The sequence below is a fragment of the Anomaloglossus baeobatrachus genome, chromosome 1, assembly GCF_048569485.1.
Source record: "Anomaloglossus baeobatrachus isolate aAnoBae1 chromosome 1, aAnoBae1.hap1, whole genome shotgun sequence".
NCBI classification, from domain to species: Eukaryota; Metazoa; Chordata; class Amphibia; order Anura; family Aromobatidae; genus Anomaloglossus; species Anomaloglossus baeobatrachus.
In genome coordinates, this window is record NC_134353.1 from 435,282,182 (window position 1) to 435,296,901 (window position 14,720).

Consider the following 14,720-nt stretch of genomic DNA (forward strand, 5'->3'; position numbering starts at 1 on the left):
GAGCAGATATCCAGGCTTACACCACCTTCGTGGTACAACACTCCACCATTTTACTATATATATATATATATATATATATATATATATATATATATAAAATGTGTGTATGTATGTATATATATACAGTGCCTACAAGTAGTCTTCAACCCCCTGCAGATTTAGCAGGTTTGATAAGATGCAAATAAGTTAGAGCCTGCAAACTTCAAACAAGAGCAGGGTTTATTAACAGATGCATAAATCTTACAAACCAACAAGTTATGTTGCTCAGTTAAATTTTAATAAATTTTCAACATAAAAGTGTGGGTCAATTATTATTCAACCCCTAGGTTTAATATTTTGTGGAATAACCCTTGTTTGCAATTGCAGCTAATAATCGTCTTTTATAAGACCTGATCAGGCCGGCACAGGTCTCTGGAGTTATCTTGGCCCACTCCTCCATGCAGATCTTCTCCAAGTTATCAAGGTTCTTTGGGTGTCTCATGTGGACTTTAATCTTGAGCTCCTTCCACAAGTTTTCAATTGGGTTAAGGTCAGGAGACTGACTAGGCCACTGCAACACCTTGATTTTTTCCCTCTTGAACCAGGCCTTGGTTTTCTTGGCTGTGTGCTTTGGGTCGTTGTCTTGTTGGAAGATAAAATGACAACCCATCTTAAGATCCTTGATGGAGGAGCGGAGGTTCTTGGTCAAAATCTCCAGGTAGGCCGTGCTATCCATTTTCCCATGGATGCGGACCAGATGGCCAGGCCCCTTGGCTGAGAAACAGCCCCACAGCATGATGCTGCCACCACCATGCTTGACTGTAGGGATGGTATTCTTGGGGTCGTATGCAGTGCCATCCAGTCTCCAAACGTCACGTGTGTGGTTGGCACCAAAGATCTCGATATTGGTCTCATCAGACCAGAGAACCTTGCACTAGTCTGTCTCAGAGTCCTCCAAGTGATCATGAGCAAACTGTAGATGAGCCTTGACATGACGCTTTGAAAGTAAAGGTACCTTACGGGCTCGTCTGGAACGGAGACCATTGCGGTGGAGTACGTTACTTATGGTATTGACTGAAACCAATGTCCCCACTGCCATGAGATCTTCCCGGAGCTCCTTCCTTGTTGTCCTTGGGTTAGCCTTGACTCTTCGGACAAGCCTGGCCTCGGCACGGGAGGAAACTTTCAAAGGCTGTCCAGGCCGTGGAACGCTAACAGTAGTTCCATAAGCCTTCCACTTGTGGATGATGCTCCCAACAGTGGAGACAGGTAGGCCCAACTCCTTGGAAAGGGTTTTGGACCCCTTGCCAGCCTTGTGACCCTCCACGATCTTGTCTCTGATGGCCTTGGAATGCTCCTTTGTCTTTCCCATGTTGACCATGTATGAGTGCTGTTCACAAGTTTGGGGAGGGTCTAAATTAGTCAGAAAAGGCTGGAAAAAGAGATAATTAATCCAAACATGTGAAGCTCATTGTTCTTTGTGCCTGAAATACTTCTTAAAGGGAACCTGTCAGCAGAAATTTCGCCCAAAACCTAAAAGATTCCCCCTCTGCAGCTCCTAGGCTGCATTCTAGAAAGGTCCCTGTTATTATTGTGCCCCATGTGAGACCAAAATAAAGACTTTATAAAGTGGTACCTTTTTGTATTCAGATACTGTAAATGTGACACGGGGGCGGGCTTTCTGGCGACCGTTATTCTGCCTCCTGGTCCTGTATGCCGCCCCCCATCGCTCCTTTCCATAGCTGATGCACCGCTCACTGCTCCAGCCATCCCCGCGCATGCCCAGTGCCAGTCTCACGGGACTGAGCAGTGTGACCGCTGGTGACGTGTGGCAAGGGATTATGGTTTTCAGCAAGTATCCGCCCATAATCTCGTGAGCGCGTAAACCTCACCAGCGGTCACACTGTGCTCAGAATAGATGCTAGACTGTATGCGCTGCTTCCAGGGATGACGTCCCTTTTGTCACGTGATAGTGGCGTGTTCAAAATACTATCACGTGACAAAAGGGACGTCATCCCTGGAAGCAGTCCATACAGTCTAGCATATATTCTGAGCACAGTGTGACCGCTGGTGAGGTTTGCGCGCTCACGAGATTATGGGCGGATACTTGCTGATAACCATAATCACTTGCCACACGTCACCAGCGGTCACACTGCTCAGTCCCGTGAGACTGGAACTGGGCAATGCGCGGGGATGACTGGAGCAATGGGCGGTGCATCAGCTATGGAAAGGAGCGATGGGGGGCGGCATACAGGACCAGGAGGCAGAATAACGGACTCCAGAAAGCCCGCCCCCGTGTCCCATTTACAGTATCTGAATACAAAAAGGTACCACTTTATAAAGTCTTTATTTTGGTCTCACATGGGGCACAATAATAACAGGGACATTTCTAGAATGCAGCCCAGGAGCTGCAGAGGGGGAATCTTTTAGGTTTTGGGCGAAATTTCTGCTGACAGGTTCCCTTTAATACTTTAGGGGAACCAAACAGAATTCTGGTGGTGTGAGGGGTTGAATAATAAATGACCCTCTGAATAAACTTTTCACAATTTAAAAAAAAAAAAAAAAAAAAGAAATAACATTCTTTTTTGCTGCAGTGCATTTCACACTTCCAGGCTGATCTATAGTCCAAATGTCACAATGCCAAGTTAATTCCGAATGTGTAAACCTGCTAAATCTGCAGGGGGTTGAAGACTACTTGTAGGCACTGTATATAATATATATATATATATATATATATATATATATATATATATGTATATATATATATATATATATATATATATATATATATATACTAGAAGGTGGCCCGATTCTAACGCATCGGGTATTCTAGAATTTATTGTGTAGTTAATGTATGATTTTTGTTATAAATATATATATAGATGTTGTGTGTAGTTGCCAAATGTTTGTGTACGACGTTGTAAATGTTCTGGGTGTGGGGGGGGGCGTGAGAGCGGTGTTGTTTGTGTGTTTCGTTGTGTGTGTTGCGTTGTTTGTGGAGCACTGTGTGTCTGCAGTGTTGCCTGTGTGTGGTGCTGTGTGTGTTGCGTGGTTTGTGTGGGTGTGGGGTGCGTGTGTGTTTTGGGGGAGGTATGTTTTGTGCAATGCGTGTCTGTTGCGTGGTATGTGCGTATACTTGTGTATGCTACGGTGTTTGTGTGTTGGGTGTTGTGTGTGTGCGGCGTTGTGTGTGTGTGTGGGTGTCTGTGTAGGGCGGTGTTTGTGCTTCCCAGTGTGTGTGTGGTGTGTTGTGCGGTGTGCGTGTGGTGGTGTGTGTGTGTGTGTTTTGGGGGGAGGTGTGCACCCCCTTCGTGCTCCATCCCCCATGCTGCGCACTCCCCATCGTACTCCTTCCCCCATGCTGCGCATCCCCCATCGTGCTCCTTCCCCCATGCTGCGCATCCCCCATCGTGCTCCATCCCCCATGCTGCGCATCCCCCATCGTGCTCCATCCCCCATGCTGCGCACCCCCCATCATGCTCCATCCCCCATGCTGCGCACCCCCCATGGTGCTCCATCCTCCATGCTATAATAGTTCTCCTATTATACTCAGAGAGGAGTATAACAAGAGGACTATAATAGGAGGAGTAGTCCTGGGGGGAGAGGAGTATAATGGGAGGTGTAGTCCTGGGGGGAGAGGAGTATAATAGGAGGAGTAGTCCTGGGGAAAAAAGGAGTATAATAGGAGGAGTAGTCCTGGGGAAAGAGGAGTATAATGGGAGTAGTATTCCTGGGGAAAGAGGAGTATAATGGGAGTAGTATTCCTGGGGAAAGAGGAGTATAATGGGAGGAGTAGTCCTGGGGAAAAAGGCGTATAATGGGAGTAGTAGACCTGGGGAAAGAGGAGTATAATGGGAGGAGTAGTCCTGGGGAAAGAGGAGTATAATGGGAGTAGTTGTCCTGGGGAAAGAGGAGTATAATAGGAGGAGTAGTCCTGGGGAAAGAGGAGTATAATGGGAGGAGTAGTCCTGGGGAAAGAGGAGTATAATGGGAGGAGTAGTCCTGGGGAAAGAGGAGTATAATGGGAGGAGTAGTCCTGGGGAAAGAGGAGTATAATGGGAGGAATAGTCCTGGGGGGAGGTGTATAGGTGCTCATCGTGTGCCAGGGCGGGGTCGAGCGGGCCAACGTGTGCCGGGGGTGGGGCCGAGCAGGCCACCGGGGGCAGGGCTGAGCGGGCCAATCGTGACGGAGCCGGTGTACACTGGTAACTATGATACACATCGGGTAACCAAGGGACCTTAGTTGCCCGATGTGTATAATGGTTACCAGCGTTCACCGGCTCCGTCACGATCCCAGCATCGCAAGGTTATGTCTGGCGCTGCTGGGATCGTGACGGAGCCGGTGTACACTTGTAACTATGATACACATTGGGTAACCAAGGGACCTTAGTTACCCGATGTGTATAATGGTTACCAGCGTTCACCAGCTCCGTCACGATCCCAGCATCGCAAGGTTATGTCTCTCTTCTTTTTGTTGGATATATGTATGTATATATATATATATATATATATCTATATATATATACAGTTAGGTCCAGAAATATTTGGACAGTGACACAATTTTCGCGAGTTGGGCTCTGCATGCCACCACATTGGATTTGAAATGAAACCTCTACAACAGAATTCAAGTGCAGATTGTAACGTTTAATTTGAAGGTTTGAACAAAAATATCTGATAGAAATTGTAGGAATTGTACACATTTCTTTACAAACACTCCACATTTTAGGAGGTCAAAAGTAATTGGACAAATAAACCAAACCCAAACAAAATATTTTTATTTTCAATATTTTGTTGCGAATCCTTTGGAGGCAATCACTGCCTTAAGTCTGGAACCCATGGACATCACCAAACGCTGGGTTTCCTCCTTCTTAATGCTTTGCCAGGCCTTTACAGCCGCAGCCTTCAGGTCTTGCTTGTTTGTGGGTCTTTCCGTCTTAAGTCTGGATTTGAGCAAGTGAAATGCATGCTCAATTGGGTTAAGATCTGGTGATTGACTTGGCCATTGCAAAATGTTCCACTTTTTTTCCACTCATAAACTCCTGGGTAGCTTTGGCTGTATGCTTGGGGTCATTGTCCATCTGTACTATGAAGCGCCGTCCGATCAACTTTGCGGCATTTGGCTGAATCTGGGCTGAAAGTATATCCCGGTACACTTCAGAATTCATCCGGCTACTCTTGTCTGCTGTTATGTCATCAATAAACACAAGTGACCCAGCGCCATTGAAAGCCATGCATGCCCATGCCATCACGTTGCCTCCACCATGTTTTACAGAGGATGTGGTGTGCCTTGGATCATGTGCCGTTCCCTTTCTTCTCCAAACTTTTTTCTTCCCATCATTCTGGTACAGGTTGATCTTTGTCTCATCTGTCCATAGAATACTTTTCCAGAACTGAGCTGGCTTCATGAGGTGTTTTTCAGCAAATTTAACTCTGGCCTGTCTATTTTTGGAATTGATGAATGGTTTGCATCTAGATGTGAACCCTTTGTATTTACTTTCATGGAGTCTTCTCTTTACTGTCGACTTAGAGACAGATACACCTACTTCACTGAGAGTGTTCTGGACTTCAGTTGATGTTGTGAACGGGTTCTTCTTCACCAAAGAAAATATGCGGCGATCATCCACCACTGTTGTCATCCGTGGACGCCCAGGCCTTTTTGAGTTCCCAAGCTCACAAGTCAATTCCTTTTTTCTCAGAATGTACCCGACTGTTGATTTTGCTACTCCAAGCATGTCTGCTATCTCTCTGATGGATTTTTTCTTTTTTTTCAGCCTCAGGATGTTCTGCTTCACCTCAATTGAGAGTTCCTTAGACCGCATGTTGTCTGGTCACAGCAACAGCTTCCAAATGCAAAACCACACACCTGTAATCAACCCCAGACCTTTTAACTACTTCATTGATTACAGGTTAACGAGGGAGACGCCTTCAGAGTTAATTGCAGCCCTTAGGCGGGCTTTGCACGTTGCAACATCGGTAACAATGTGTTACCGATGCTGCAGCGATAGTCCCGCCCCCGTCGCACGTTCGATATCTAGTGAAAGCTGCCGTAGCGATTATTATCGCTACGGCAGCTTTACACGCACATACCTGCCGTGCGACGTCCCTCTGGCCGACGACCCGCCTCCTTCCTTAGGGGGCGGGTCGTGCGGCGTCACAGTGATGTCACACGGCAGGCGGCCAATTGAAGCGGAGGGGCGGAGATGAGCAGGATGTAAACATCCCGCCCACCTCCGTCCTTCTCATTGCAGCCGGCGGCAGGTAAGGTGAAGTTCCTCGCTCCTGCGGCTTTACACACAGCGATGTGTGCTGCCGCAGGAACGAGGAACAGCATCGTACCTGTCGCACCATCGGCATTATGGAAATGTCGGAGGCTGCAGCGATGATACGATAACGACGCTTTTGCGCTCGTTCATTGTATCAGAAATGTTTTACACGTTGCGATATCGACTGCGACGCCGGATGTGCGTCACTTTCGATTTGACCCCAACGACATCGCACGTGCAATATCGCAACGTGCAAAGCCGCCCTTAGAGTCCCTTGTCCAATTACTTTTGGTCCCTTTAAAAAGAGGAGGCTATGCATTACAGAGCTATGATTCCTAAACCCTTTCTCCGATTTGGATGTGAAAACTCTCATATTGCAGCTGGGAGTGTGCACTTTCAGCCCATATTATATATATAATTGTATTTCTGAACATGTTTTTGGAAACAGCTAAAATAACAAAACTTGTGTCACTGTCCAAATATTTCTGGACCTAACTGTATACAGTATATCCTGTGTATATATAGTAATCAAAAAAGAAGGAAGCGCTTTTCTTAGTCCGTTTCTTAGTCAGTTTTAGTTTTATTGAACCTTTCTCTCTTGCTTGAGAAACCTTGCCACACCGGGTGGACTAATATATATAATATATAGGTTTTCTTTTTTGCATCCTCTATTTGAGAGCTGCCTTCCTTTTTGATTACTATTTATGGGACTATTGGAGTTGGAGCTCCTCTTTTTTATATACTGGGCCTTGCAAAAGTATTCGGCCTCCTTGATTTTTTCAACCTTTTCCCACATTTCAGGCTTCAAACATAAAGATAAAAATTTTAATGTTATAATGAAGAATCAACAACAAGTGGGACACAATTTTAAAGTTGAACTAAATGTATTGCTTATTTTAATCTTTTGTTAAAACGAATAAACTGAAAAGTGGGGCGTGCAAAATTATTCGGCCCCTTTACTTTCAGTGCAGTAAACTCACTCCAGAAGTTCATTGAGGATATCTGAATGATCCCATGTTGTCCTAAATGACTGATGATGATACATATAAGCCACCTGTGTGTAATCAAGTCGCCGTATAAATGCACCTGCTCTGTTAGTCTCAGTGTTCTGTTTAAAGCGTAGATAGCATCATGAAGACCAAGGAACACAACAGGCAGGTCTGTGATACTGTTGTGGAAAAGTTTAAAGTCAGATTTGATTACAAAAAGATCTCCAAAACTTTAAACATCCCAAGGAGCACTGTGCAAGCGATCATATTGAAATGGAAGGAGTATCATACCACTGCAAATCTACCAAGACCCGGCCATCCATCCAAACTTTTATCTCAAACAAGGAGAAGACTGATCAGAGATGCAGCCAAGAGACCCATGATCACTCTCTATGAACTGCAGAGATCTACAGCTGAGGTGGGAGAGTCTGTCCATAGGACAACAATCAGTCGTACACTGCACAAATCTGGCCATTATGGAAGAGTGGCAAGAAGAAAGCCATTTTTCAAAGATATCCATAAAAAGTGTTGTTTAAAGTTTGCCACAAGCCACCTAGGAGACACACCAAACATGTGGAAGAAGGTGCTTTGGTCAGATGAAACCAATATCGAAATATTTGGGCACGATGCCCAACGATATGTTTGGCGTAAAAGCAACACAGCTCATCACCCTGAACCCACCATCCCCACTGTCAAACATGGTGGTGGCAGCTTCATGGTTTGGGCCTGCTTTTCTTCAGCAGGGACAGAGAAGATGGTTAAAATTGATGGGAAGATGGATGGAGCCAAATACGGGACCATTCTTGAAGAAAACCTGTTGGAGTCTGCAAAAGACCTGAGACTGGGACGGAGATTTGTCTTCCAACAAGACAATGATCCAAAACATGAAGCAAAATCTACAATGGAATGGTTCACAAATAAACATATCCAGTTGTTAGAATGGCCAAGTCAAAGTCCAGACCTGAATCCAATTGAGAATCTGTGGAAAGAGCTGAAAACTGCTGTTCACAAATGCTCTCCATCCAACCTCACTCAGCTCGAGCTGTTTGCAAAAGTAGAATGGGCAAGAATGTCAGTCTCGTGATGTGCAAAACTGATAGAGACATACCCCAAGCAACTTGCAGCTGTAATCGTAGCAATAGGTGGCGCTACAAAGTATTAACTTAAAGGGGCCGAATAATATTGCACACCTCAATTTTCAGTTTATTATTCTGTATAAAAGTTTAAAATAAGCAATAAATTTCGTTCAACTTCACAATTGTGTCTCAATTATTGTTGATTCTTCACCATAAGATTAAAATTTTTATCTTTATGTTTGAAGCCTGAAATGTGGGAAAATGTTGAAAAATTCAAAGTGGCCGAATACTTGCGCAAGGTAATATATATATATATATATATATATATATATATATATATATATATATATATATATATATATATATATATATATATATTAGTGTATGTATTGTACATACTGTACGTAAATCTAATTATTACATTTTATTTCTTTATTTTACTTGCTTATATTAAGTCATTAATTTCACAGCACTTTGCAGACATCATCATCACTGTTTCCTCTGGGGCTCACAGTCTAATAGGTTATTAAAAAGTAGAAATCCAATACTGTAGACAGGAGCAGGGAGCAAAAGTAGGTGAGGCAATGTGAAGTACTGGCCAAGAGTAGAGCTAAGCGGACTCGCAGAAAACTGGGACCGGCGGGCCCCTGTTCTCTTTTTAGAAAAATCCAGATCCGGTCTGGAATCCAGCCCCCATATAAGTCTATGAGGATCAGAATCCAGAGATTTAAAATGGTGGTAGAAAGGATAAGGAATGGAAGTGCAAGCAGTGGACTTACCAAGGCTCCGACATAGCTGTACGCTGCTCCCAGGCCTCGTATTCACTTCCTGGGTCACTAATTAAAGTCAGATGTGCCCCCACCCTGAGTGACAGCGTGTGAGGTGACTGCATCCAATTACAGGTGCCTGGACAGCCGGTGGGTGAGGAAAGCAGTGTAACTGAAGGAGCCCATACACTCTAGCATCTACCATGAGCCTAGAATGTACGGGCTAATACTAGGTTAGTGGGCATGAGTCGCTTAATTGATGGGCGTCGCGATGTTTCCTCTCGTCCATCATAATCATGCAAGGGGGAGCTTTGCATCCCCTGCACTCCCCCTATCTGGGGGTCTCACCTCCAGACCCCCGCTCCTATTATAAACAACTCCATGCCCACGTGGACATAGAAAAAGAATGTTTATTGTGGCTGGAAACATCGGACGGTATTTTGAGCACGCCCCTATCATGATAGGGGGCGTGTTGAAATGCTGTCATATCTGGAAGGAGCCCCTACACTCTAGCATCTACTGCCAGTACGATGGTATAAAAATAAATAAATAAAACAATTGGTGCAGGGTCCCCTGGTATTCTGATACACAGCACAGATAAAGCCCATGGCTACAGCACCAGCCCTGAGCTTACCTTGGCTGCGCATCAAAAGAAGAGAAACCGTATGCTGCTTATTTTTATTTAAATAAATAATTTAAAAAACCGACGTGCGGTCCTCCCCAATTTTGATACCCAGCCATGATAAAGCCCAACAGCTGGGGTCTGGAAATCTTAGGCTGGAGAGACCCAGCCTAAAAAGATCAGCCTCTAGCCACCTGGATGCCACATCCCCACCAGAGTCCGCTCCTGCGATTTCAGCTTCGATCACGAGGCGACGCCGTGTTCGCACTGTGGATAGTGCTGGTGATGGGAGAGGAATAAGTGCTAGTGGCTCTGGTGGGCACAGGCTCCGCTCATCCACTAAGCTGGGTTTTCCTGGGACCAGCAATACCAATGGCTGACTGTAGGTGGTATGTGTCTTCCAGCTGAAGTTACCACCATTCAGCTACAGCCAATGGGAAGGCACCCTTCTTATTCCCCCTGCTGTCTGCTTCTTACTTCCAGAGATAGTTCTGAATTGCTGCTTCGTGGCTGCCCACTCTGTTCTTAATAGTTATTCCTGTATTTTGACCTCTGCTTGTTCTCTGACTACCCTCCTGCTTGCCTTTTTTGTACATCGCTACCAGATCTGGATTTGATCTCTGCCTGGTGTCCTGATTACATCTTTGTCTGCCAATTTTGTCCCTGTTCTGCATTTCCTGGTTTGACCCTGCCTGACTACTACTCTCATCGGACTGCAGCCTACCACAGGTAGTGATCTCCGGGGCCCTGTGTAATTCCAAATCCCTGTATAGGGAATAAAGGGTTTCAGGGTTCTCGGGATCCTGCTTTCTGAGCGGCTTTCCTCTAGCCTGTCTGTTACAGCCAGTCTGAGTTTGTGGTTCCAGGCAGGTGCTACACTGGAATTGTTGCATCCATTAGATGTGATAAACCCAGTGCGTTACCTGGCTCTTCCCATTGCCCTGGTATGTTGGCAATCGGGGTAATAAGGGGTTAATGACAGCACACAGCTGCTACTTTCACTTACAGATTAGTGATGGCACAGGCGTCTATGAGACACCCGCATCACTAATCTGTAAGTGAAATTAAATAAACACAAACACCGAAAAAGCCTTTATTTGGAACAAAATACAAAAACACCCTCTTTCACCAATTTATTAACCCCAACACACCCCTGCAGGTTCAACATAATCCACACAAGGGCCCCTAGCGATTCTAGCTCTGCTACATCTGAATATCACAGCGAGCGCCATAGAGCAGCATGACTGTCTGCTCTGAGTGCAGAGTGAATGAGCCGCGATGAGCAGTGGCTGGATGCAGACAGACACCATCACACAGGCTGGGGGCGCATCTGACTGCAAAGAATCGCAGAGGCCAGGCTGGCCGGTGGGCGGGGAAAGCAGTGCACATGAAATGAGCAATAATGAGTGGCCCAGGGAGGCCACAGGAGCACCATATAGCAGTGTGGGAGCAGTGTGTACAGCCTTGCGGGAGCCTCAGTAAGTATGAAGCGCTCGCTTCATTCTTATCTTCTTTATTTTTCCTTTATATTTTTTTAATTTCTCGAGTGCAGGATCCGGTTCAAACAGCCGGAATCCCGGGTCCAGGTCTGGCACCCGGGCAACTTTGAATCTGTGCCAATCCTGACTTTAACTGTTCGATTCTGCTCATCCCTAGCCAAGAGCAGTGATGCCCAGGAGGTCACTGCATTGTCTATATTCACTGTAGAGTAGCTATCCTCACTGCCCCTTCATGCCATCACAACCTGTAATGCCAGAAGCTGTGTTAATTGCTTCCGGTTGCAGGTCTTGGTGATAAAGTTTGAGTAGAGCTCAGTCCATTCTCTAGGCTCCCAAAAACATGGTCTTCCGTCCCCTCCATGCATACACTGCATATGCCAGGGAGCATGCCTAGTGCACAACTGATACAGCCGCAGCATAAGTGAAAGGGTGTGCCTATGCAGTATGTGCTATGTTTAGTTTGTGTATGCGTTATGCTGCTACAAGTTACAAAAAACATCATATAGAAATGGCTGCCCCTATTTGCTGCATGTAAATTAAATTTAAAAAAAAAACAAAAAACAATTATAACAGTTCATGTTTATTATTTTTACAGATCATGTTATAGTAGATACTTTTCAATAAAAAAAAATAGTGAAATGGTGACACCTTTTGAATAAGGAATAAGATTTCACAGCCAGTCTTGAGGCTGATTATAAATTTATAACATGAGGATCTTCTGTTTTTCAGGTCTTTGGTAAAATTGCTATGGTTGATGGAACACAGATAAATCGAAACAATAACTTCCAAACTTTTCCACAGGCAGTATTACTACTTTTCAGGTGATTTTCATTTTTTAATTTATCCGTAAATGATATTTTGCATTGGAATACATCTTATAAAGTTTTATGTAAATGCTAAAATGCTTCTGTAATAATATGTTCTTATACGAGTTTTCTACTTTTTAAAAGAGCAAAGTAGTAAAATAGCAAAAGCAGATAGTACCTCCACTGGCTATGCAGAAGGAAGGAAGTGGTCAGGATGTTTTCGTCCCACTCATCTCCGCCCCTCCGCTTCTATTGGCCGCCTGCCGTGTGACGTCGCTTAGGAAGGAGGCGGGTCGCCGGCCAGAGCGACGTCGCAGAGCAGGTAAGTGCATGTGAAGCTTCCGTAGCGATAATGTTCGCTACGGCAGCTATCACAAGATCGCGCTCAGCATCGTTATCATCGGCTAGCGATGTCGCAGCGTGCAAAGTACCCCTAAGTGTTTGTCTGCAGTGGTAACGTAACATTGACAGTTTACATCACCACTGCAGCAAGTCACTAAGCCAAGTGATTGGCTGCAGTGGATATGTAAATGGTTTATGTGATGCCACCACTTGAGGTCTACTTTTATAAAAGCGGAAAACCATGTTATTAATAAATTTATAAAAATGGACCATCGGAACTACAGCAGTAACTATTACAAATCCAGAGATTATACACTGAATAGCCATTTTATTAGAAATTCTCATCTAGTAGTGCCTTGAACTGCCTTTGGTTTTCAGAACTGCAGCAATTCTGCCTGACATGGATTCCACTAGGTGGTTAAATAATTCTGCAGAAATATTGGCTCGTGCTGATAGGATCATTTTTGGCAGTTGCTCTAAATTAGGCACGTGTTTAAACAGGTAAAAGCCACACGTACCGGTATGGTCCTCCGTGTGACATCCGTGTCTCATACATGTGACAGCCATATGATGTCCATGTTTGCATACGTGTATCATCTGTGTGACTGGTAACGGTAAAAAAATCATGATACTGAAATGAATAGATTTAGATTTAGATGCGCCAGTTCTGGTGCTTAACTCGGCTCTTTCCATTGCCCTGGTGCAGTGGCAAACGGGGTAATGTTTGTGGGGTTGATGCCAGCTCCAGCTGGCATCAAGCCCTGGAAATAGTAATGGGTGGCATCTAGCAGACACCCCCATTACTAACCCAGTAGTTGAAAAGAGAATAAAAAAGTTTATTTGAACAAAAACAAAAGGCCCTCATTCACAAATGTATTTGTTTTATAAAAATAAAAAAATACAAAAGGTCCGCCGTAATCCATGGTGACGTCACACAATGTTCCCCAAAAGCGAACCTGAAAAGACATAAAAAAGAAAATTATTCGATAAACAAAGACTAGAGACACCCTCTTTTCCAATGTATTTTACTGTGAAAGCCCTAATCTTCGTCCGCTGTAATCCAGTAAGGGGGGCCCACGTCAATCCCATACTGCTGGCACATTGAATGGAGTACCGAACATTCCCCATTTATTGTGAGAGCAGCCCCTTCAGGCACACACACTGCAGTGACTGGGACCTCATAAGGTCAGCCCAGGTCACCGCAGGGGTGCCCTCAGCAGTGTGTGCGGGTGTGGCAGTTACGTCACGGGTTAATCGGAGTTCACAATGAACTTGGACGACTTTCTGAGGACACCCTAATGACACCCGCGCTACCGCGGTTGTTGCGGTAGTAACGTCACTGGTTCATCGGAGTTCACAATGAACTCTGATGAACCCATGAAGTCACTGTCGCTACACCCGCAGTAGCATGGGTGTCATGAGTGTGTCGTCATAAGGTCATCACAGTTCCTTGGATACTTCTCCTGACCTCATGACCTACCTCCTGACTTCACTGCACACACACTGCTAGATACTCCCCTTTCCCCGGCGCTGCTGTCCCAGCATTGCTGCTGCTTCCAAGTCCTTGGTGCAGTGCATATGCAATGAGCATAATGAGTGGGCGACGGAAGCAAGTGACAGCAGATAAAATGACTCATTTTCTATATTCATGCTGGAGACAGGTGAGTATTGAAAATCATTTTATTTCAAAAATACGTGTTCTCTCCGGTATATATCACACTGATGTCAGACGGATCACATAAGTGTAAGATCTGTGTGACACCCGTGCTGCCGGAGAAAAAACGGACATGTCTCCATGTGTGCGTGCAGGGCCACATGGTCCGTGTGAAAACATGGATGTGAGTAACACCACAGAATCCCATGGGTACATGTGGCATCCATGTTAAAAACAGATGTCACACGTATCTGAAACATGAACGTCTGAATGGGGCCTTAGATGAAGGTATTGACATGCTTTGAACAGCCCATTCTAATGTTCTATAGGAATATATCTTCAAACTGTGAAAGCGAGGGAAGCAAGGAAGACTTGCTGTTATGTTGTTGGAGGCAATCCCATGTGGCATTGTGCATTGTTCTGCTGTAAGTGTTCTTATGCTAAACAGCTGCCATGAAGGGGTGAACTTGGTTAGCAACAATGCTTAGGTAAGGCCTACTATCCAAACATCTATGCACAGTTTTCAGAGGACAGAAGGTGTGCAAAGAAAACATACCCCACTAATATTTCAGCTCCACCAACCTGAATTGTTGACACCTGACCAATATAGTTTATCAACCGATGCTGGTTGCACCAAACTATATCTCTGACATAAGAATTCATTGGAATTTATCAGAGCAGGCCAGCTGTGCATTTAGACACAATAGTTACATTGTTGTATGC

The 14,720-nt window shown here is 44.9% G+C and overlaps 1 protein-coding gene across 2 annotated transcripts in view; it reads left to right on the forward strand.

The window, feature by feature from the left end:
* CACNA1S (calcium voltage-gated channel subunit alpha1 S) overlaps positions 1-14,720 on the forward strand; it is a 2,360,423-nt gene that overhangs the window by 1,990,504 nt on the left and 355,199 nt on the right. For both annotated transcript variants that reach the window (XM_075352638.1, XM_075352639.1), the window contains exon 32: positions 11,925-12,016. In XM_075352638.1, the coding sequence (XP_075208753.1) occupies positions 11,925-12,016 (92 nt within the window). The remainder of the gene's footprint in view (positions 1-11,924; positions 12,017-14,720) is intronic.